Source organism: Chiloscyllium punctatum, chromosome 50 (genome assembly GCF_047496795.1).
Source record: "Chiloscyllium punctatum isolate Juve2018m chromosome 50, sChiPun1.3, whole genome shotgun sequence".
Lineage (NCBI taxonomy): Eukaryota > Metazoa > Chordata > Chondrichthyes > Orectolobiformes > Hemiscylliidae > Chiloscyllium > Chiloscyllium punctatum.
In genome coordinates this window covers 32,219,790-32,243,912 of record NC_092788.1, presented here as the reverse complement: position 1 = coordinate 32,243,912, position 24,123 = coordinate 32,219,790, and the positions used below count along the sequence as shown (strand labels likewise).

Below are 24,123 nucleotides of genomic sequence, written 5' to 3'. Positions count from 1 at the left end.
TGAAGGGGAGGGGTGAAGGGAGGGGGGCAGGGAGGGGAAGGGGAGGGGGTGAAGGGGAGGGGGTGAAGGGGAGGGGGGCAGGGGAGGGGGAAGGGGAGGAAGAAGGGGGAGGGGGAAAGGGAGGGGAAGGTGAGGGGTTGAAGGGGAGGGGTGGAGTGAAATGGAGGGGGGAAGGGGAGGGGGAAGGGGAGTCGGTGAAGGGGAGGGGGGCAGGGGAGGGGAAGGGTAAAAGGGGAGGGGGAAGGGGAAGGGGAAGGGGAGGGAGAAGGGGAGGGGGGAAGGGGAGGGGGAAGGGGAGGAGGGAAAGGCGAGGAGGGGAAGGGGAGGAAGGAAGGGGGGAGGGGGAAGGGAGAAGGGGAATGGGAAGGGGAGGGGAAAGGGGAGGGGGTGAAGGGGAGGGGGAAGGGGAGGGGGGAAGGGGAGGGGGAAGGGGAGGGGGAAGGTGAGGGGGAAGGTGAGGGGGGATTGGGGGGCAGGGGGAAGGCGTTGGGGAAGGGAGGGGAATGTGAGGGGAAGGGGAATGGGAAGGGGAGGGGGAGGGGAGGGAGGGGGGAATGGGAGGGGGGAAGGGGAGGAGGGGAAGGGGAGGGGGTGAAGGGGAGGGGGTGAAGGGGAGGGGGTGAAGGGGAGGGCGTGAAGGGAGGGGGGTGAAGGGGAGGGCGTGAAGGGGAGGGGGTGAAGGGGAGGGGGAAGGAGAGGAAGTAGGGGGGGGAAGGGAGGGGGAAGGCGAGGGAGTGAAGGGGAGGGGTGAAGGGGAGGGGGTGAAGGGGAGGGTAAAAGGGAGGGGAAGCGGAGGGAGAAGGGGAGGGGGAAGGATAAAAGGGGAGGGGGAAGGGGAGGGAGAAGGGGAGGGGTGAAAGGGAGGGGGGAAGGTGAGGGGGGGAAGGCGACGGGGTGAAGGGGAGGAGGGAAAGGCGAGGAGGAAGGGGAGGAAGAAGGGGGGAGGGGGAAGGGGGAGAGGGAAGGGGAGGGAGAAGGTGAAGGGGAGAGGGTGAAGGGGGTGAAGGGGAGGGGGGAAGGAGAGGGGGAAGGGGGGGTGGGGGAAGGGGAGTGGGAAGGGGACGGGGACGGGGAAGAGGAGGGGGGGGGGGGATGATCTCCTATCCCTTCCTCTCACTCTCTCTCTCTCTGTCTCTCCTCCCTCTCTCGCTCTCCCTTCCTTCCTCTCTCCTCCTCCCTTTCTCAACACTCTCTCCATCCATCTCTGCCCCCATTTTAATCTTCCCCACTCCCACACTCTCTCTCTCATTTCCCTCTCTCCTTGCGCCCCCCCTCTCCCTCCGTCTCTCTCCCCCTCTCCCTCCGTCTCTCTCCCCCTCTCCGTCTCTGCCTTGCCCCTTCTCTCTCTCTCTTGCTCGTCGTTCACCACCCCCCCCCAACCTCAACCCTCGCTCTGTTCCCCCCCCCCACTTCACTTCCTCTCCCTACCCTCTCTCTCTCTCTCTCTCTCTCTCTCCCCACCCGTTGCTATGGCTCCGGATTGGGCCTACTGCGCAGGTCAGGAGCAGATTGGCCTGGACTCAGCCTACGAGCAGGAGGGGAAGGTGCAGTTCGTCATTGACGCTGTCTACGCCATGGCGCACGCCCTCCACAACCTGCAGCGCGATGTGTGCGCGGGGGCCACCGGGCTCTGCGCCAACATGGACGCCATCGATGGCAAAACGCTCCTGGAGTACATTCGCGCCGTCAACTTCAACGGTGAGCCTCCAGGGTCGAGGGCGTGGGACTGAGGGGCACGGGGTGTTGGGGGGGGGGGGGGGGGGGGGGGGAAGAGGGGAGAAGGGGCAACGCGGGGGACGCGTGCCTTCCCATCATGCTCGGCGTTGCCTCCGAACTTGACCTCTGACCTCTGCCCACCAACTACAGGCCAACGCGGCCTACCCCACACAAACTCACATAACATGCCCCACTCCCATCCCGCCAGGAGGTAGTGCAAGGGACGAGGATAGGGAGGGTGTGTAGGAGGCTGGAGGAGGGCACGGGGATAGGGAGGGGGTGTAGGGGCTGGAGGAGGGGACAGGGATAGGGAGGGAGTGTAGGGGGCTGGAGGAGGGGACGGGGATATGGAGGGGTTGTAGAGGCTGGAGGAGGGGACGGGGATAGGGAGGGGGTGTAGGGGCTGGAGGGGGGGACGGGGATAGGGAGGGGGTGTAGGGGGAGGGAGGAGGGGACAGAGATAGGGAGGGGGTGTAGGGGCTGGAGGAGGGGACGGGTATAGGGAGGGGGTGTAGGGGCTGGAGGAGGGGACGGAGATAGGGAGGGGGTGTAGGGGCTGGAGGAGGGGGACGGAGATAGGGAGGGGGTGTAGGGGCTGGAGGAGGGGACGGAGATAGGGAGGGGGGTGTAGGGGGATGGAGGAGGGGACGGAGATAGGGAGGGGGTGTAGGGGGCTGGAGGAGGGGACGGGGATAGGGAGGGGGTGTAGGAGGCTGGAGGAGGGGACGGAGATAGGGAGGGGGTGTAGGGGGCTGGAGGAGGGGACGGAGATAGGGAGGGGGGTGTAGGGGGCTGGAGGAGGGGACAGAGATAGGGGAGGGGGTGTAGGGGCTGGAGGAGGGGACAAAGATAGGGAGGGGGTGTAGGGGGCTGGAGGAGGGGACGGAGATAGGGAGGGGGTGTAGGGGCTGGAGGAGGGGACGGAGATAGGGAGGGGGTGTAGGGGCTGGAGGAGGGGACGGAGATAGGGAGGGGGTGTAGGGGGCTGGAGGAGGGGACGGAGATAGGGAGGGGGTGTAGGGGCTGGAGGAGGGGGACAGAGATAGGGAGGGGGGTGTAGGGGGCTGGAGGAGGGGACAGAGATAGGGAGGGGGTGTAGGGGCTGGAGGAGGGGACGGAGATAGGGAGGGGGTGTAGGGGTCTGGAGGAGGGGACGGAGATAGGGAGGGGGTGTAGGGGCTGGAGGAGGGGACGGAGATAGGGAGGGGGTGTAGGGGCTGGAGGAGGGGACGGAGATAGGGAGGGGGGGGGGGGGGGGGGGGGGGGGGAGGAGGGGGGGGGGGGGGTGGAGGGGGGGGGGGGGGGGGGGGGGGGGGGGGGGGGGGGGGGGGGGGGGGGGGGGGGGGGGGGGGGGGGGGGGTGGGGGGGGGGGGGGGGGGAGGGGGGGGGGGGGGGGGGGGGGGGGGGGTGGGGGGGGGGGGGGGGGGGGGGTGGGGGGGGGGGGGTGGGGGGGGGGGGGGGGGGGGGAGGGGGGGGGGGGGGGGGGGGGGGGGAGGGGGGGTGGGGGGGGGGGGGGGGGGGGGGGGGGGGGGTGGGAGGGGGGGGGGGGGGGGGGGGGGGGGGGGGGGGGGGGGGGGGGGGGGGGGGGGGGGGGGGGGGAGGGGGGGGGGGGGGGGGGGGTGGGGGGGGGGTGGGAGGGGGGGGGGGTGGGGGGGGGTGGGGGGGGGGGGGGGGGGGGGGGGGGGGGGGGGAGGGGGGGGGGGGGGGGGGGGGGGGCGGTGGGGGGGGGGGGGGGGGGGGGGGGGGGGGGGGGGGGGTGTAGGGGCTGGAGGAGGGGACGGAGATAGGGAGGGGGTGTAGGGGCTGGAGGAGGGGACAGAGATAGGGAGGGGGTGTAGGGGGCTGGAGGAGGGGACGGAGATAGGGAGGGGGGTGTAGGGGGCTGGAGGAGGGGACGGGGATAGGGAGGGGGTGTAGGGGGCTGGAGGAGGGGGACGGGGATAGGGAGGGGGTGTAGGGGCTGGAGGAGGGGACGGGGATAGGGAGGGGGTGTAGGGGGCTGGAGGAGGGGACGGAGATAGGGAGGGGGTGTAGGGGCTGGAGGAGGGGGACGGAGATAGGGAGGGGGTGTAGGGGGCTGGAGGAGGGGACGGAGATAGGGAGGGGGGTGTAGGGGGCTGGAGGAGGGGACGGGGATAGGGAGGGGGGTGTAGGGGCTGGAGGAGGGGGACGGGGATAGGGAGGGGGTGTAGGGGGCTGGAGGAGGGGACGGGGATAGGGAGGGGGGTGTAGGGGCTGGAGGAGGGGACGGGGATAGGGAGGGGGTGTAGGGGCTGGAGGAGGGGGACGGAGATAGGGAGGGGGGTGTAGGGGCTGGAGGAAGGGACGGGGATAGGGAGGGGGTGTAGGGGCTGGAGGAGGGGGACAGAGATAGGGAGGGGGTGTAGGGGCTGGAGGAGGGGACGGAGATAGGGAGGGGGTGTAGGGGCTGGAGGAGGGGACGGAGATAGGGAGGGGGTGTAGGGGCTGGAGGAGGGGACGGGGATAGGGAGGGGGGTGTAGGGGCTGGAGGGGGGACGAAGATAGGGAGGGGGGTGTAGGGGCTGGAGGAGGGGGACTTAGATAGGGAGGGGGGTGTAGGGGCTGGAGGAGGGGACGGGGATAGGGAGGGGGGTGTAGGGGCTGGAGGAGGGGACGGGGATAGGGAGGGGGTGTAGGGGGCTGGAGGAGGGGACGGAGATAGGGAGGGGGTGTAGGGGGCTGGAGGAGGGGGACGGAGATAGGGAGGGGGTGTAGGGGGCTGGAGGAGGGGACGGGGATAGGGAGGGGGTGTAGGGGCTGGAGGAGGGGACGGGGATAGGGAGGGGGTGTAGGGGCTAGAGGAGGGGGACGGGGATAGGGAGGGGGGTGTAGGGGCTAGAGGAGGGGACGGAGATAGGGAGGGGGTGTAGGGGCTGGAGGAGGGGACGGAGATAGGGAGGGGGTGTAGGGGCTGGAGGAGGGGGACGGGGATAGGGAGGGGGTGTAGGGGCTGGAGGAGGGGACGGGGATATGGAGGGGGTGTAGGGGAGGGAGGAGGGGACGGAGATAGGGAGGGGGTGTAGGGGGCTGGAGGAGGGGATGGAGATAGGGAGGGGGTGTAGGGGGCTGGAGGAGGGGACGGAGATAGGGAGGGGGTGTAGGGGCTGGAGTAGGGGATGGAGATAGGGAGGGGGTGTAGGGGCTGGAGGAGGGGACGGGGATAGGGAGGGGGTGTAGGGGCTGGAGGAGGGGACGGGGATAGGGAGGGGGGTGTAGGGGCTGGAGGAGGGGACGGAGATAGGGAGGGGGTGTAGGGGGCTGGAGGAGGGGACGGAGATAGGGAGGGGGTGTAGGGGCTGGAGGAGGGGACTGGGATACGGGGGGGGGTGTAGGGGTTGGAGGAGGGGACTGGGATACGGGGGGGGGGTGTAGGGGTTGGAGGAGGGGGACTGGGATACGGGGGGGAGGTGTAGCGGTTGGAGAGCGTGACGGCCAGTTTTGGGATCGGTGTTGTTGCCGCGAAGTGAATGGGTTGGGGAGGTGTACCACGGGGCAGTCTGAACAGTTGGCACGCGCCCAGGCAGATGACCTCAGTTGGCGAGGGCCCGTTGCTGGGGAGCGTGCAAGCGAATGTAGGTTAATAGAAGCCCCGGGCCTTCAATTATCTTGATCATCTTTCGACTGACTCGCGTCCCGGCGAGATTCTTCGTAATTAGTTCAAGGCCTCACCCCCCCCCCCCTCGGGGCCTGGAAGTAGAAGCTGCAGCCTGATTGACCGAAACAAAATGGAGCCTGGACAACTTGACGTGTCAAAGCAGCGCCTGGACGGGCCGGTGTATCCAGGGGCCTGGTTTTTAGGCCGCTCTCCATCGGTTACTATGGAAACCAAGCCTACAATCAAAAGGCAGGCCTTCTCTCTCTCTCTCTCTCTCTCTCTCTCTCTCTCCCCATCCCCGTTCCCCGGAGACCGTGGTCAGGAAGGGATCGTGGGAGGGGTGGACGCAGGGGCGTCTCTCGGACGTTGCCCCCATCCTCCGACGCGGCCTCCTGTTCTCCCCCCTGGGTCAAGGCCGTGCTGGGTGTTTCCAGAGGTCAGGGGGGGGGGGTCTGCTCAACGGACGAGGGACTCCGAGAGAGAGGGAGTCGACACTGAGATCTCCTCAAAATGGCCGGTGGGGGTGGGGTCCCAAGACGCAAGTTGACGCGAACGAGAGAGAAATTGGTGGAAGGCCTGACTCATGAGCACGGTGAAGGGGGGGGGGAGAGAGAGAGAGAGAGAGCGAGAAAGAGAGAGAGAGAGAGAGAGAGAGAGGTCAGGGTTGGAATTTCTCTTCCAACAGTGGGTCAACGTTGAATGAGAATTCAGACCTTGGAGAGCAGGTTCCTAGCTCCTTGAAAGTGGAGTCGCAGGTCGATAGGATAGTGAGGAAGGCATTTGGGATGCTTTCCTTTATTGGTCAGAGTATGGAGTCCAGGAGTTGGGGGGTCACGTTGTGGCCCGTATCGGTGAGGCCACGTTTGGGAATACTGTGTTCGATTCTGGTCCCCCCCGCTACAGGAAGGATGTTGGGGAAAGGGTTCAGGAAAGGGTTGGAGCTACAGGGAGAGGCTGGATAGGCCGGGGGGCTGTTTTTCCTGGAGGGTCAGGGGCTGAGGGGTGACCTTATAGAGGGTTATAAAATCATGGGGGGGGGACATGGATAGGGTAAATAGACAAGGTCTTTACCCCCTGGGGTGGGGGAACTAGAGGGGGGATAGGTTTAAGGTGAGAGGGGGGGAAAGGGACCCGAGGGGTAACTTTTCCCCCCAGAGGGTGGTGCGTGTGTGGAACGAGCTGCCAGAGGAAGTGGGGGGGGGCTGGTACAATGATAACATTTAAAAGGATGGGGGGGGGACATGGATAGGAAGGGTTTAGGGGGGAGATGGGCCAAGTGCTGGCAAACGGGGGACTGGGTTGGGTGAGGATAGCACGGACGGGATGGGCCGAAGGGAATGATTCCGCGCTGTGGGACTGGATGAGTTTCTGTAAGGGATGATGCTGGGATAACAGGCAGGGTTTTGCCAAGTGTGAGATGTTCTCTGAGAGTTTCTTGCCTCCCAACAGGGAGTGCGGGTACGTCAGTGATGTTCAACGAGAATGGGGATGCACCAGGGCGTTATCACATCTTCCAGTATCACCACACCAACACCAGCACTCCAGGGTACAAGGTCATCGGGCAGTGGACAGACCAACTCAGGATGAATGTAAGTAACACGGCTGTGGGAGGGTCAGTGCTGAGGGAGGGTCAGTGCTGAGGGAGGGTCAGTGCTGAGGGAGGGTCAGTACTGAGGGGGGTGGGGGCTGTGGGAGGGTCAGTGCTGAGGGGGTGGGGGCTGTGGGAAGGTCAGTGCTGAGGGAGTGGGGGCTGTGGGAGCGTCAGTGCTGAGGGAGGGTCAGTGCTGAGGGAGTGGGCCCTGTGGGAGGGTCAGTGCTGAGGGAGGGTCAGTGCTGAGGGAGTGGGTGCTGTGGGAGGGTCAGTGCTGAGGGAGTGGGTCCTGTGGGAGGGTCAGTGCTGAGGGAATGGGGGCTGTGGGAGGGTCAGTGCTGAGGGAGGGTCAGTGCTGAGGGAGTGGGGGCTGTGGGAGGGTCAGTGCTGAGGGAGCGGGGCGCTGTGGGAGGGTCAGTGCTGAGGGAGTGGGTCCTGTGGGAGGGTCAGTGCTGAGGGAATGGGGGCTGTGGGAGGGTCAGTGCTGAGGGAGGGTCAGTGCTGAGGGAGTGGGGGCTGTGGGAGGGTCAGTGCTGTGGGAGGGTCAGTGCTGAGGGAGTGGGGGCTGTGGGAGGGTCAGTGCTGAGGGAGTGGGGGCTGTGGGAGGGTCAGTGCTGAGGGAATGGGGGGCTGTGGGAGGGTCAGTGCTGAGGGAGGGTCAGTGCTGAGGGAGTGGGGGCTATGGGAGGGTCAGTGCTGAGGGAGTGGGGGCTGAGGGAGGGTCAGTGCTGAGGGTGTGGGCCCTGAGGGAGGGTCAGTGCTGAGGGAGTGGGGGCTGTGGGAGGGTCAGTGCTGAGGGAGTGGGGGCTGAGGGAGGGTCAGTGCTGAGGGAGTGGGGGCTGTGGGAGGGTCAGTGCTGAAGGAGCGGTCGGAGGAGAGGGTGGGGAGAGATGAGGCCTGTGTCCTGGGGTGAGAGGGGATTTGAGTTTGACCCCCTGGGCATTGCCAACATGGGCACCTCCCTCTCTGTGGGATCCTGCTGTACATACAGCGACGGGCAGCCCCAACCTCCAGGAACCCCTATTGCTCCAGTACACAGGGCCGGGCGGATTTTCCCAAGGCCGAGGGAGGTCGGAATACCGATTCCTCGGGGCTGTGATTGGACAGACCCCTGGCGTCTCCGAAACTCCCAGCGATGAGGGGGCTAATTTGAACCATAAATGAACGACTGGGGCCTAGCTGAGGATCAGTGCGAAACGCAGCCTGCCTCAGTTTAACACTTGGCACGTTCCGAACGATTGGACAATGACGTTGTCAAACTGAGCAGCGAGGGATTTACAATCTCATCAAAATAGGTTAAATCCCACAGCTCTGCTCCCCTCAGACCGAGCTGCTTAAACCATTTATTTTGATTTGACAATTAAGTTGCGTGTTTTAACAGCTTGAAGAGGTGACTCAGGCTAATGTGAGTTTAACCAGATGGGAACCGATCCCATAATCTGCTCAACCAGGGCTGATGGGCTTCCAAAAATACTCTGCATCTGACCCCCTTTCCCTGGGATTGGGGGGAACGGTGTAGAGGAGCTTTACTCTGCATCTGACCCCCTTTCCCTGGGATTGGGGGGAACGGTGTAGAGGAGCTTTACTCTGCATCTGACCCCCTTTCCCTGGGATTGGGGGGACGGTGTAGAGGGAGCTTTACTCTGCATCTGATCCCCTTTCCCTGGGATTGGGGGAACGGTGTAGAGCAAGCTTTACTCTGCATCTGACCCCCTTTCCCTGGGATTGGGGGGGACGGTGTAGAGGGAGCTTTACTCTGCATCTGATCCCCTTTCCCTGGGATTGGGGGAACGGTGTAGAGCAAGCTTTACTCTGCATCTGACCCCCTTTCCCTGGGATTGGGGGGACAGTGTAGAGGGAGCTTTAATCTGTATCTAACCCCCTGTCCCTGGGAGTGGGGGGACAGTGTAGAGGGAGCTTTACTCTGTATCTAACCCCACTGTCCCTGGGAGTTGGGGACACTGTAGAGGGAGCTTTACTCTGTATCTTACCCCACTGTCCCTGGGAGTGGGGGGACAGTGTAGAGGGAGCTTTACTCTGTATCTTACCCCCACTGTCCCTGGGAGTGGGGGGACAGTGTAGAGGGAGCTTTACTCTGTATATAACCCCCTGTCCCTGGGAGTGGGGGGACAGTGTAGAGGGAGTTTTACTCTGTATCTAACCCCCTGTCCCTGGGAATGGGGGACAGTGTAGAGGGAGTTTTACTCTGTATCTAACCCCCTGTCCCTGGGAATGGGGGACAGTGTAGAGGGAGTTTTACTCTGTATCTAACCCCCTGTCCCTGGGAGTGGGGGGACAGTGTAGAGGGAGCTTTACTCTGTATCTAACCCCCTGTCCCTGGGAGTGGTGGGACAGTGTAGAGGAGCTTTACTCTGTATCTAACCCCCTGTCTCTGGGAGTGGGGGACAGTGTAGAGAGAGCTTTACTCTGTATCTAACCCCCTGTCCCCTGGGAGTGGGGGGACAGTGTAGAGGGAGCTTTACTCTGTATCTAACCCCCTGTCCCTGGGAGTGGGGGACAGTGTAGAGGGAGTTTTACTCTGTATCTAACCCCCTGTCCCTGGGAGTGGGGGGACAGTGTAGAGGGAGCTTTACTCTGTATCTAACCCCCTGTCCCTGGGAGTGGTGGGACAGTGTAGAGGAGCTTTACTCTGTATCTAACCCCCTGTCTCTGGGAGTGGGGGGGACAGTGTAGAGGGAGTTTTACTCTGTATCTAACCCCCTGTCCCTGGGAGTGGGGGGGACAGTGTAGAGGGAGCTTTACTCTGTATCTAACCCCCTGTCCCTGGGAATGGGGGACAGTGTAGAGGGAGTTTTACTCTGTATCTAACCCCCTGTCCCTGGGAATGGGGGACAGTGTAGAGGGAGTTTTACTCTGTATCTAACCCCCTGTCCCTGGGAGGATGGTGATGAGGAAGCGTGATGTTCAAGTTAACAGAGCAGAGCATGCTTTACATTTAGTTTGACAGAATAAAGGGAGCTCTCCATTTATGGTGCCATAGCGCCTCAGGGGTTAGCACCACTGACCCCCAGCATCAAAATCCCGGGTTCGATCCCAGCCTCGAGCGACTGACTGTGTGGAGTTGGCACATTCTCCCCGTGTCTGCGTGGGTTTCCTCCGGGTGCTCCGGTTTCCTCCCACAGTCCAAAGATGTACAGGTTAGGGTGGATTGGCCCGTGCTAAATTGTCCCCGTAGTGCCCAGGGATATACAGGTTAGGGTGGATTGGTCGTGCTAAATTGTCCCCGTAGTGCCCAGGGATATACAGGTTAGGGTGGATTGGTCGTGCTAAATTGTCCCCGTAGTACCCAGGGATGTGCAGGTTAGGGTGGATTGGCCCGTGCTAAATTGTCCCCGTAGTGCCCAGGGATGTGCAGGTTAGGGTGGATTGGACCGTGCTAAATTGTCCCCGTCGTGCCCAGGGATGTGCAGGTTAAGGTGGATTGGCCCGTGCTAAATTGTCCCATAGTGCCCAGGGATGTGCAGGTTAGGGTGGATTGACCGTGCTAAATTGTCCCCGTAGTGCCCAGGGATGTGCAGGTTAGGGTGGATTGACCGTGCTAAATTGTCCCCGTAATGCCCAGGGATGTACGGGTTAGGGTGGATTGGCCCGTGCTAAATTGTCCCATAGTGCCCAGGGATGTGCAGGTTAGGGTGGATTTACCGTGCTAAATTGTCCCTGTAGTGCCCAGGGATGTGCAGGTTAGGGTGGATTGGCCGAGCTAAATTGTCCCCGTAGTGCCCAGGGATGTACAGGTTAGGGTGGATTGGCCGTGCTAAATTGTCCCCGTAGTGTCCAGGGATGCGCGGGTTAGGGTGGATTGGCCCGTGCTAAATTGTCCCCGTAGTGTCCAGGGATGTGCAGGTTAGGGTGGATTGGCCCGTGCTAAATTGTCCCCGTAGTGTCCAGGGATGTGCGGGTTAGGGTGGATTGGCCCGTGCTAAATTGTCCCATAGTGCCCAGGGATGTGTAGGTTAGGGTGGATTGACCGTGCTAAATTGTCCCCGTAGTGCCCAAGGATGTGCAGGTTAGGGTGGGATTGGCCGTGCTAAATTGTCCCCGTAGTGCCCAGGGATGTGCGGGTTAGGGTGGATTGGCCGTGCTAAATTGTCCCATAGTGCACAGGGATGTGCAGGTTAGGGTGGATTGGCCGTGCTAAATTGTCCCGTAGTGCCCAGGTATGTGCAGGTTAGGGTGGATTGGCCATGCTAAATTGTCCCCGTAGTGCCCAGGGATGTGCAGGTTAGGGTGGATTGGCCGTGCTAAATTGTCCCGTAGTGCCCAGGGATGTGCAGGTTACGGTGGATTGGCCCGTGCTAAATTGTCCCCGTAGTGCCCAGGGATGTGCAGGTTAGGGTGGATTGGTCGTGCTAAATTGTCCCGTAGTGCCCAGGGATGTGCAGGTTAGGGTGGATTGGTCGTGCTAAATTGTCCCCGTAGTGCCCAGGGATGTACAGGTTAGGGTGGATTGGCCGTGCTAAATTGTCCCCGTAGTGACCAGGGATGTGCAGGTTAGGGTGGATTGGCCCGTGCTAAATTGTCCCGTAGTGCCCAGGGATGTGCAGGTTAGGGTGGATTGGTCGTGCTAAATTGTCCCCGTAGTGCCCAGGGATGTACAGGTTAGGGTGGATTGGCCGTGCTAAATTGTCCCCGTAGTGACCAGGGATGTGCAGGTTAGGGTGGATTGGCCCGTGCTAAATTGTCCCATAGTGCCCAGGGATGTGCAGGTTAGGGTGGATTGGCCCTTGCTAAATTGTCCCATAGTGCCCAGGGATGTGCAGGTTAGGGTGGATTGGCCTTGCTAAATTGTCCCGTAGTGCCCAGGGATGTACAGGTTAGGGTGGATTGGCCGTGCTAAATTGTCCCGTAGTGCCCAGGGATGTACAGGTTAGGGTGGATTGGCCGTGCTAAATTGTCCCCGTAGTGCCCAGGGATGTGTAGGTTAGGGTGGATTGGCCCGTGCTAAATTGTCCCGTCGTGCCCAGGGATGTACAGGTTAGGGTGGATTGGCCCGTGCTAAATTGTCCCCGTAGTGCCCAGGGATGTGCAGGTTAGGGTGGATTGACCGTGCTAAATTGTCCCCGTAGTGCCCAGGGATGTGCAGGTTAGGGTGGATTGGCCCATGCTAAATTGTCCCCGTAGTGCCCAGGGGTGTGCAGGTTAGGGTGGATTTGCCGTGCTAAATTGTCCCGTAGTGCCCAGGGATGTGCAGGTTAGGGTGGATTGGCCCATGCTAAATTGTCCCCGTAGTGCCCAGGGGTGTGCAGGTTAGGGTGGATTGACCGTGCTAAATTGTCCCCGTAGTGCCCAGGGATGTGCAGGTTAGGGTGGATTGGCCGTGCTAAATTGTCCCCGTAGTGCCCAGGGATGTGCAGGTTAGGGTGGATTGGCCCGTGCTAAATTGTACCCGTAGTGTCCAGGGATGTGCAGGTTAGGGTGGATTGGCCCGTGCTAAATTGTCCCCGTAGTGCCCAGGGGTGTGCAGGTTAGGGTGGATTGGCCGTGCTAAATTGTCCCCATAGTGCCCAGGGATGTACAGGTTAGGGTGGATTGGCCGTGCTAAATTGTCCCATAGTGCCCAGGGATGTGCAGGTTAGGGTGGATTGGCCGTGCTAAATTGTCCCATAGTGCACAGGGATGTGCAGGTTAGGGTGGATTGGCCGTGCTAAATTGTCCCATCGTGCCCAGGGATGTGCAGGTTAGGGTGGATTGGCCGTGCTAAATTGTCCCCGTAGTGCCCAGGGATGTACAGGTTAGGGTGGATTGACCGTGCTAAATTGTCCCCGTAGTGCCCAGGGATGTGCAGGTTAGGGTGGATTGGCCCGTGCTAAATTGTCCCCGTAGTGCCCAGGGATGTGCAGGTTAGGGTGGATTGGCCCGTGCTAAATTGTCCCATAGTGCCCAGGGATGTGCAGGTTAGGGTGGATTGGCCCGTGCTAAATTGTCCCCGTAGTGCCCAGGGATGTACAGGTTAGGGTGGATTGGCCCGTGCTAAATTGTCCCCGTAGTGCCCAGGGATGTACAGGTTAGGGTGGATTGGCCGTGCTAAATTGTCCCATCGTGCCCAGGGATGTGCAGGTTAGGGTGGATTGGCCGTGCTAAATTGTCCCCGTAGTGCCCAGGGATGTACAGGTTAGGGTGGATTGACCGTGCTAAATTGTCCCCGTAGTGCCCAGGGATGTGCAGGTTAGGGTGGATTGGCCCGTGCTAAATTGTCCCCGTAGTGCCCAGGGATGTGCAGGTTAGGGTGGATTGGCCCGTGCTAAATTGTCCCATAGTGCCCAGGGATGTGCAGGTTAGGGTGGATTGGCCCGTGCTAAATTGTCCCCGTAGTGCCCAGGGATGTACAGGTTAGGGTGGATTGGCCCGTGCTAAATTGTCCCCGTAGTGCCCAGGGATGTGCAGGTTAGGGTGGATTGGCCCGTGCTAAATTGTCCCCGTAGTGCCCAGGGATGTGCAGGTTAGGATGGATTGGCCCGTGCTAAATTGTCCCCGTAGTGCCCAGGGATGTGCAGGTTAGGGTGGATTGGCCCGTGCTAAATTGTCCCCGTAGTGCCCAGGGATGTACAGGTTAGGGTGGATTGGCCCGTGCTAAATTGTCCCCGTAGTGCCCAGGGATGTGCAGGTTAGGATGGATTGGCCCGTGCTAAATTGTCCCCGTAGTGCCCAGGGATGTGCAGGTTAGGGCGGATTGGCCCGTGCTAAATTGTCCCCGTAGTGCCCAGGGATGTGCAGGTTAGGGTGGATTGGCCATGCTAAATTGTCCCCGTAGTGCCCAGGGATGTACAGGTTAGGGTGGATTGGCCCTGCTAAATTGTCCCCGTAGTGCCCAGGGATGTGCAGGTTAGGGTGGATTGGCCGTGCTAAATTGTCCCCGTAGTGCCCAGGGATGTGCAGGTTAGGGTGGATTGGCCGTGATAAATTGTCCCCGTAGTGCCCAGGGATGTGCAGGTTAGGGTGGATTGACCCGTGCTAAATTGTCCCCGTAGTGCCCAGGGATGTGCAGGTTAGGGTGGATTGGCCCGTGCTAAATTGTCCCATAGTGCCCAGGGATGTGCAGGTTAGGGTGGATTGGCCCGTGCTAAATTGTCCCCGTAGTGCCCAGGGATGTGCAGGTTAGGGTGGATTGGCCCGTGCTAAATTGTCCCCGTAGTGCCCAGGGATGTGCAGGTTAGGGTGGATTGGCCCGTGCTAAATTCTCCCCGTAGTGCCCAGGGATGTACAGGTTAGGGTGGATTGACCCTGCTAAATTGTCCCGTAGTGCCCAGGGATGTACAGGTTAGGGTGGATTGACCGTGCTAAATTGTCCCCGTAGTGCCCAGGGATGTACAGGTTAGGGTGGATTGGCCCGTGCTAAATTCTCCCCGTAGTGCCCAGGGATGTACAGGTTAGGGTGGATTGACCCTGCTAAATTGTCCCGTAGTGCCCAGGGATGTACAGGTTAGGGTGGATTGACCGTGCTAAATTGTCCCCGTAGTGCCCAGGGATGTACAGGTTAGGGTGGATTGACCGTGCTAAATTGTCCCGTAGTGCCCAGGGATGTACAGGTTAGGGTGGATTGGTCGTGCTAAATTGTCCCGTAGTGCCCAGGGATGTGCAGGTTAGGGTGGATTGGCTGTGCTAAATTGTCCCCGTAGTGCCCAGGGATGTGGGGGTTAGGGTGGATTGGCCGTGCTAAATTGTCCCGTCGTGCCCAGGGATGTACAGGTTAGGGTGGATTGGCCCGTGCTAAATTGTCCCCGTAGTACCCAGGGATGTGCAGGTTAGGGTGGATTGGCCCGTGCTAAATTGTGCCCGTAGTGCCCAGGGATGTGGGGGTTAGGGTGGATTGGCCGTGCTAAATTGTCCCATAGTGCCCAGGGATGTACAGGTTAGGGTGGATTGGCCGTGCTAAATTGTCCTGTAGTGCCCAGGGATGTACAGGTTAGGGTGGATTGGCCGTGCTAAATTGTCCCCGTAGTGCCCAGGGATGTGTAGGTTAGGGCGGATTGGCCCGTGCTAAATTGTCCCCGTAGTCCCCAGGGATGTGCAGGTTAGGGTGGATTGGCCCGTGCTAAATTGTCCTGTAGTGCCCAGGGATGTGCAGGTTAGGGTGGATTGGCCCGTGCTAAATTGTCCTGTAGTGCCCAGGGATGTACAGGTTAGGGTGGATTGGCCCGTGCTAAATTGTCCCCGTAGTGCCCAGGGATGTGCAGGTTAGGGTGGATTGGCCCGTGCTAAATTGTCCCCGTAGTGCCCAGGGATGTCCAGGTTAGGGTGGATTGGCCGTGCTAAATTGTCCCCGTAGTGCCCAGGGATGTGCAGGTTAGGGTGGATTGGCCTGTGCTAAATTGTCCTGTAGTGCCCAGGGATGTGCAGGTTAGGGTGGATTGGCCCGTGCTAAATTGTGCCCGTAGTGCCCAGGGATGTGGGGGTTAGGGTGGATTGGCCGTGCTAAATTGTCCCCGTAGTGCCCAGGGATGTGCAGGTTCGGGTGGATTGGCCCGGGTTAAGTTCGGGGTGGGGAAATGGGTGTGGTTGTAATAGTGTTCGGAGGGTCGGTGTGGCCCTGTTGGGCCGAAGGGCCTCTTTTCACACTGTCAGGATTCTTCTATGGAGTCAGTTTAAGTGAGTCAATGGTGGTTTCATGTCAGTTTCAGGGTGGGGAGAGTTTTATTTCCTGTTGACCAGTGTAGAGAAAGCTTTACGTTCTGTTGAACGGTGTAGAAGCAGCATTCCTTTCAGGTTATGAGAGTACGGGAAGGATTATGTTAAGCTTAAGAGCGTAGCGGGAGCATTACGTTCAGTTTTGGAGGACAGCGAACACTTTGTTCAGATTAACGCTGTGGAGACAGCATTGCGCCCACTTGGATGGGTGGAGAGAGCATTACGTTCACTCGGACAAGGAGAAGGGATCATCATGTTTGGTGGGATCGAGTCGTGGGGAGCCATCCACTCATTCGGGGTGGGGTAGAGGGAGCTCTCTGTTCAGGGTTGGAGCGGGTAGAGGGATCCCTCTTTTTAGGGGGGAGTGGGGTAGAAGGAGCCCTCTGTTTGGGGTGGAGAAGGGTAGAGGGAGCCCTCTGTTCAGGGGGGGAAGGGGTAGAGGGATCCCTCTGTTCAGGGGGGGATGGGGTAGAGGGATCCCTCTGTTTGGGGTGGAGTGGAGTAGAGAGAGCCCTCCGTTCGGAGTAGAGTGGGGTAGAGGGATAGTGGGTATAGGGAGCCCTCCCTTTGGGGTGCAGTGGGGTAGAGGTAGCTGCCTGCTCGGGTTGTATCAGGGTAGAGGGAGCCCTCCATCTGGGGTATATCAGGGTAGAGAGAGTCCTCCGTTTCGGGGTAGAGAGAGCCTTCCATTCGGTGTATATCAGGGTAGAGAGAGCCCTCCGTCTCAGGTGTATCAGGGTAGAGGAAGCCCTCCGTTTGGGGTGTATTGGGGTAGAGGGAGCCCTGTGTTCGGCCTGTAACCCCGCTCCCCCCCCACCCCTCACCCCGGTGTTTGGTGCCTTGTTGCTGGAGTAGATGCAGTGGGGCGGAGGGGGTAGAGGGATCCCGACATCGGTGTGTATTGGGGTAGAGGAAGCCCTCCATTTGTGGTATATGTCGGGGTAGAGGGAGCCCTCCATTAGGGGTGTAGTGAGGTAGAGGTAGCCCTCCATTTGGGGTATATCGGGGTAGAGGGAGCCCTCCATTAGGGGTGTAGTGAGGTAGAGGTTGCCCTCCATTTGGGGTATATCAGGGTAGAGAGTGCCCTCCGTTCGGTGTGTATTGGGGTAGAGGGATGCCCTCCGTCTCAGGTGTGTCAGGGTAGAGGGAGCCCTCCGTTCGGGGTGTAGTGAGGTAGAGAAAGCCCTCCATTTGGGGTATATATCGGGGTAGAGGGAGCCCTCCGTTCGGGGTGTAGTGAGGTAGAGAAAACCCTCCATTTGGGGTATATATCGGGGTAGAGGCAGCCCTCCGTTCGGTGTGTATTGGGGTAGAGGGAGCCCTCCGTTCGGTGTGTATTGGGGTAGAGGGAACCCTCCGTTCGGGGTGTATTGGGGTAGAGGAAGCCCTCCATTTGTGGTATATATCGGGGTAGAGGGAGCCCTGTGTTCGGTGTGTATTGGGGTAGAGAGAGCCCTCCGTTTGGGGTGTATTGGGGTAGAGAGAGCCCTCCGTTTGGGGTATATATCGGTGTAGAGGGAGCCCTCCGTTCGGGGTGTATTGGGGTAGAGGAAGCCCTCCGTTCGGGGTGTATTGGGGTAGAGGAAGCCCTCCGTTCGGGGTGTATTGGGGTAGAGGAAGCCCTCCTTTGTGGTATATATCGGGGTAGAGGGAGCCCTGTGTTCGGGGTGTATTGGGGTAGAGGGAGCCCTCCGTTCGGGGTGTAGTGAGGTAGAGGAAGCCCTCCATTTGTGGTATATATCGGTGTAGAGGGAGCCCTCCGTTCGGGGTGTATTGGGGTAGAGGGAGCCCTCCGTTTGTGGTATATATCGGGGTAGAGGGAGCCCTGTGTTCGGGGTGTATTGGGGTAGAGGGAGCCCTCCGTTTGGTGTGTATTGGGGTAGAGAGAGCCCTCCGTTCGGGGTGTATTGGGGTAGAGGGAGCCCTCCGTTTGGTGTGTATTGGGGTAGAGCGAGCCCTCCGTTCGGGGTGTAGTGAGGTAGAGGGAGCCCTGTGTTCGGGGTGTATCGGGGTAGAGGGAGCCCTGTGTTCGGCCTGTAACCCCCCCCCCCCCCCACCCCGGTGTTTGGTGCCTTGCAGCTGGAGGAGATGCAGTGGGGCGGAGGGGGTAGAGGGATCCCGACGTCGGTGTGCAGTTTGCCGTGCCGGGCTGGCGAGAGGAAGAAGATGGTGAAGGGGGTCCCGTGCTGCTGGCACTGCGAGCTCTGTGACGGTTACCGCTACCAGCTCAGCGAGTCCGAGTGCGCCACCTGCCCCCTGGACATGAGGCCGGGACGCAACCGCACCGGCTGCGTCCCCACCCCGGTGGCCAAGCTGGAGTGGCACTCGGCCTGGGCGGCGGTGCCCGTGGCGCTGGCCGGTGTGGGTGTCCTCTCCACCGGCGCCACTGCCCTGGTGTTCGCCCACCACCGGCACACCCCCATCGTCCGCGCCTCCGGGAGGGAGCTGAGCGGCGTGCTGCTCTGCGGGATCTTCCTGAGCCACGCCACCGCCTTCCTGATGGTGGCGGAGCCGGGCGCCGGGGTCTGCGCCCTGCGGCGCCTGCTGCTGGGCCTGGGCACTGCCATCACCTACTCGGCGCTGCTGACCAAGACCAACCGCATCTACCGCATCTTCGAGAGGGGCCAGCGCTCGGTGACGCCGCCCCGGTTCATCAGCCCGGCCTCCCAGCTGGTCATCACCGCGGCGCTGGTCTCCGTGCAGCTTCTGGGGGTCTCGGTCTGGTTGGGGGTCCGGCCGCCCCACGCCACCGTGGATTACGAGGAGCAGCGACCACCGCAGCCCGAACTGGCGCGGGGCCTCCTCAAGTGTGACATGTCGGAGCTCTCCATCCTCGGCTGCCTCGGCTACAGCCTGCTCCTGATGGTCACCTGCACCGTCTACGCCGTCAAGAGCCGCGGCGTCCCCGAGACCTTCAACGAGGCCAAGCCCATCGGCTTCACCATGTACACCACCTGCATCATTTGGCTCGCCTTCGTCCCCATCTTCTTTGGCACAGCCGGCTCCGCGGAGAAGGTAACGCGCCAGGCAAACGGGGAGGGGGGGGGGGTGGGGGCACGCTCCCGGCAATCCCCTCACCGTCCACCGGCTCACCGTACACCCCCCTCACCGTACACCCCCCTCACCGTACACCCCCCTCACCGTACACCCCCCTCACCGTACACCCCCCTCACCGTACACCCCCCCTCACCGTACACCCACACTCACCGGACACCCCACTCACCGTCCACCGGCTCACCGTACACCCCCCCTCACCGTACACCCCCCTCACCGTACAGCCCACTCACCGGACACCCCACTCACCGTCCACCGGCTCACCGTAAGCCCACTCACCGTTACATCCCCTCACCGTACACACCCACTCACCACACAGACCCCACTCACCGTACACCCCCCTCACCGTACACACCCCTCACCGTACACCCCCCACTCACCGTACACCCCCCCTCACCGTACACACCCCCACTCACCGTACACCCCCCCTCACCGTACACACCCCTCACCGTACACCCCCCTCACTGTACACCCCCCCTCACTGTACCCCCCCTCACCGTACACACCCCTCACCGTACACCCCCCCTCACCGTACACACCCCTCACCGTACACACACCCACTCACCGTACACCCCCCTCACCGTACACACCCCTCACCGTACACCCCCCTCACTGTACACCCCCCTCACTGTACACCCCCCCCTCACTGTACACCCCCCCTCACCGTAACACCCCCCTCACCGTACATCCCCATCATCGTACACACCCCTCACCGTACAGCCCACTCACCGTACATCCCCTCACCGTACACCCCACTCACCACACACCCCCCATCACCGTACACCCCCCTCACTGTACACCCCACTCACCGTACACCCCCCCTCACTGTACACCCCCACTCACCGTACACCCCCCCTCACCGTACACCCCCCCTCACCGTACAGCCCACTCACCGTACACCCCCCCTCACCGTACACACCCCTCACCGTACACCCCCCCTCACCGTACACCCCCCTCACCGTACATCCCCATCATCGTACACACCCCTCACCGTAACACCCCCCCTCACCGTACAGCCCACTCACCGTACACCCCCCCTCACCGTACACACCCCTCACCGTACACACCCCCTCACCGTACACCCCCCTCACCGTACATCCCCATCATCGTATCACACCCCTCACCGTACACCCCCCTCACCGTTACACCCCCCTCACTGTACACCCCCACTCACCGTACACCCCCCTCACTGTACACCCCCCTCACCGTACAGCCCACTCACCGTACACCCCACTCACCGTACACACCCCTCACCGTACACCCCCCCTCACCGTACAACCCCCCTCACCGTACATCCCCATCATCGTACACACACCCCCTCACCGTACACCCCCCTCACCGTACACCCCCCCTCACCGTACACCCCACTCACCGTACACCCCCCTCACCGTACACCCCCCTCACCGTACACCCCCACTCACCGTACACCCCCCCTCACCGGTACACCCCACTCACCGTACACCCCCCTCACCGTACACACCCCCTCACCGTACACCCCCCTCACCGTACACCCCCCTCACCGTACATCCCCCATCATCGTACACACCCCTCACCGTACACCCCCCCTCACCGTACACCCCCCTCACTGTACACCCCCCCTCACCGTACACCCCCCCTCACCGTACAGCCCACTCACCGTACACCCCCCTCACCGTACACCCCACTCACCGTACACCCCCCTCACCGTACACCCCCCCTCACCGTACACCCCCCCTCACCGTACACCCCACTCACCGTACACCCCCCTCACCGTACACACCCCCCTCACCGTACACCCCCCTCACCGTAACACCCCCACTCACCGTACACCCCCCTCACCGTACACCCCACTCACCGTACACCCCCCTCACCGTACACCCCACTCACCGTACACCCCCCTCACTGTACACCCCCCCTCACCGTACAGCCACTCACCGTACAGCCCCCCTCACCGTACACCCCCACCTCACCGTACACACCCCTCACCGTACACCCCACTCACCGTACACCCCCCTCACCGTACACCCCCCTCACCGTACAGCCCACTCACCGTACAGCCCCCCTCACCGTACACACCCCCTCACCGTACAGCCCACTCACCGTACAGCCCCCCTCATCCGTACACCCCCCCTCACCGTACACACCCCTCACCGTACACCCCACTCACCGTACACCCCCCCTCACTGTACACCCCCCTCACCGTACAGCCCACTCACCGTACAGCTCACTCACTGTACACCCCACTCACTGTACACCCCACTCACCACACACACCCCACTCACCGTACACCCCCCTCACCGTACATCCCCATCACCGTACACCCCCCTCACCCGTACACCCCACTCACCGTACACCCCCCCTCACCGTACACCCCCCTCACCGTACAGGCCCACTCACCGTACAGCCCCCCTCACCGTACACACCCCCTCACCGTACACCCCCCCTCACCGTACAGCCCACTCACCGTACAGCCCCCCTCACCGTACACCCCCCTCACCGTACACACCCCTCACCGTACAACCCCACTCACCGTACACCCCCCCCTCACTGTACACCCCCCCTCACCGTACAGCCCGACTCACCGTACAGCTCACTCACTGTACACCCCACTCACTGTGTGACACCCCACTCGACCACACACCCCACTCACCGTACACCCCCCTCACCGTACATCCCCATCACCGTACACCCCCCCTCACACCGTACACCCCACTCACCGTACACCCCCCTCACCGTACACCCCCCTCACCGTACAGCCCACTCACCGTACAGCCCCCTCACCGTACACCCCCCTCACCGTACAGCCCCACTCACCGTACAGCCCCCTCACCGTACACCCCCCTCACCGTACACACCCCTCACCGTACACCCCACTCACCGTACAGCCCCCTCACCGTACACCCCCCTCACCGTACAGCCCACTCACCGTACAGCCCCCTCACCGTACACTCCCCCTCACCGTACACACCCCTCACCGTACACCCCACTCACCGTACACCCCCCTCACTGTACACCCCCACTCACCGTCACACCCCCCTCACCGTACAGCCCCCTCACCGTACACCCCCCCTCACCGTACACACCCCTCACCGTACAGCCCCCTCACCGTACACCCCCCCTCACTGTACACCCCCCTCACCGTACACCCCCCCTCACCGTACACCCCACTCACCGTACACCCCCCTCACCGTACACCCCCCTCACCGTACATCCCCTCACCGTACACCCCCCTCAATGTACACCCCCACTCACCGTACACCCCCCTCACTGTACACCCCCCCTCACCGTACACCCCCCTCACCGTACAGCCCACTCACCGTACAGCCCACTCACCGTACACCCCCCTCACCGTACACCCCCCTCACCGTACATCCCCATCACCGTACACCCCCCTCACCGTACACCCCCCTCACCATACATCCCCATCACCATACACCCCCCATCAATGTTCACCCCCCATCACTGTACACACCCTCAGCGTACACCCCCCTAACCGTACACCCTGCCTAACCATACACACCCCCTCACGGTATACCCCCTCACTGTACACCCCCCATCATGGTACACCCCCCCTCACCGTACACCCCCCATTACCATACACCCCCCTCACTGTACACCCCCCTCACCGTACACACCCCTCACCGTACACCCCCCCTCACCGTACACACCCCTCACCGTACACCCCCCTCACCGTACACCCCCACTCACCGTACACCCCACTCACCGTACACCCCCCATTACCATACACCCCCTCACTGTACACCCCCTCACTGTACACCCCCCTCACCGTACACCCCCCTCACCGTACAGCCCCCTCACCGTACACACCCCTCACCGTACATCCCCAGTCAGTTACTTGGGGACACAGGTTCAAGGTGTGGAGGGGGGGGGGTTGAAGTTTAAAATAGATGTTCGAGGGAAGTTTTTCACACAAGGGGCGGTGAGTGAGTTGCTAGGAGGAGTTGGTGGAAGCAGACACAATAGCAGCATTCGAGAAGCTCCTGGACAATTACATGAATAGGAAGGGAATAGAGGGATACGGATCCTGTAAGGGAAGATGGTTTTAGTGTGGATGGGCAGGATGTGCGGGCACAGTAGGGGCCGAAGGGGTCTGTTCCAGCGCGGTACGGTTCCAAATTGGCCTCACTCCCCCGTCCTCTCAGTGTCCCGCTTCCCTCACCCCCTCTCCCTCTGACTCCCACTCCCGATCTCCCTCCCTCCTGCTCACACCCAGATCACCCTCAATCAGCCCTCACTCCACTGAGAGACTCATTCTCACTCTCCCCCCCGCCTCCCCCAGCCTCACAGCTCCATTCCCTCGGCTCTCTCTCTCTCTCTCTCTCTTCGTCTCTCACACTCTCTCTGGGTCTCTCTCTCTCTCTCTCTCTTCGTCTCTCACACTCTCTCTGGGTCTCTCTCTCTCTCCCCTCTCTCTGTCTCCCCATGTCTCTCTCTCTCTCTACCTCTCTCTCTCTCCCATTTCTCTCTCTCTTCCCCGCTTCTCTCTCTTTCTCTGTCTCTCCCTGTGTGTGTGTGTGTGTCTCTCTCTCTCTCTGTCTCTGTCTCGCTCTCTCTCTCCGCCTCTCTCTCTGTGTGTCTCTCTCTCTCTGTCTCTGTCTCTCTCTCTCTCCGCCTCTCTCTCTGTGTCTCTCTCGGTCTCTCTCTCTCCCTCTCGCTCTCTGTCTCTCTCTCTCTCTCTCTCTCGGTCTCTCTCTCTCTGTGTCTCTCCCTCTCTCTCTCTGTCTCTCTCTCCGTCTCTCTCTCTCTCTCCCCAACCCCCCTCTCTCTCTCTCTCTCTGTCTCTCTCTCTCTCCATCTCTCTCTCTCCGTCTCTGTCTCTCTCTCTGTCTCTGTCTCTGTCTCTCTCTCTCTCTCTCTCAGTCTCTCTCTCTGTGTCTCTCTCTCTGTGTGTCTCTCTCTCGGTCTCTCTCTCTGTCTCTGTCTCTCTCTCTCTCTCTCTCTCTCTGTGTCTCTCTCTCTCTGTCTCTCTCTCTCTGTCTCTCTCTCTGTGTCGGTCTCTGTCTCTGTCTCTGTCTCTCTCTGTCTCTCTCTCTCTGTCTCTCTCCCTCTCTCTCTCTGTCTCTCTCCGTCTCTCTCTCTCTCCCCAACCCCCCTCTCTCTCTCTCTCTGTCTCTCTCTCTCTGTCTCTCTCTCTCTCCATCTCTCTCTCTCCGTCTCTGTCTCTCTCTCGTCTCTCTCTGTCTCTCTCTTCTGTCTCTCTCTCTCTGTCTCTCTCTCTGTCTCTCTCTCACGTCAGTCTCTCTCTCTGTGTCTCTCTCTGTGTCTCTCTCTCTGTCTCTCTCTCTCTCCATCTCTCTCTCTCCGTCTCTGTCTCTCTCTCGGTCTCTCTCTCGGTCTCTCTCTCTGTCTCTGTCTCTCTCTCTCTCTGTCTCTCTCTCTCTGTCTCTCTCTGTCTCTCTCTCTCTGTGTCTCTCCCTCTCTGTCTCTCTCTGTCTCTCTCTCTCTCTCTCTGTCTCTCTCTCTCTGTGTCTCTCCCTCTCTGTCTCTCTCTGTCTCTCTC

At 61.3% G+C, this 24,123-nt stretch overlaps 2 protein-coding genes and 1 pseudogene across 3 annotated transcripts in view; 2 read left to right on the top strand and 1 right to left on the bottom strand.

Moving 5' to 3' along the window:
* Nucleotides 1-1,198, bottom strand: part of LOC140470022 (voltage-dependent L-type calcium channel subunit alpha-1D-like) — a 15,599-nt pseudogene extending 14,401 nt beyond the window's left edge.
* LOC140470119 (histone-lysine N-methyltransferase SETDB1-like) overlaps nt 1-24,123 on the top strand; it is a 556,598-nt gene that overhangs the window by 276,185 nt on the left and 256,290 nt on the right. The window lies entirely within an intron of this gene.
* Nucleotides 1,470-24,123, top strand: part of LOC140470021 (metabotropic glutamate receptor 6-like) — a 32,335-nt gene continuing 9,681 nt past the window's right edge. The window contains exons 1-3 of the mRNA XM_072566487.1: nt 1,470-1,698; nt 6,782-6,921; nt 17,649-18,584. Coding sequence (XP_072422588.1) covers nt 1,470-1,698; nt 6,782-6,921; nt 17,649-18,584 — 1,305 coding nt within the window. The remainder of the gene's footprint in view (nt 1,699-6,781; nt 6,922-17,648; nt 18,585-24,123) is intronic.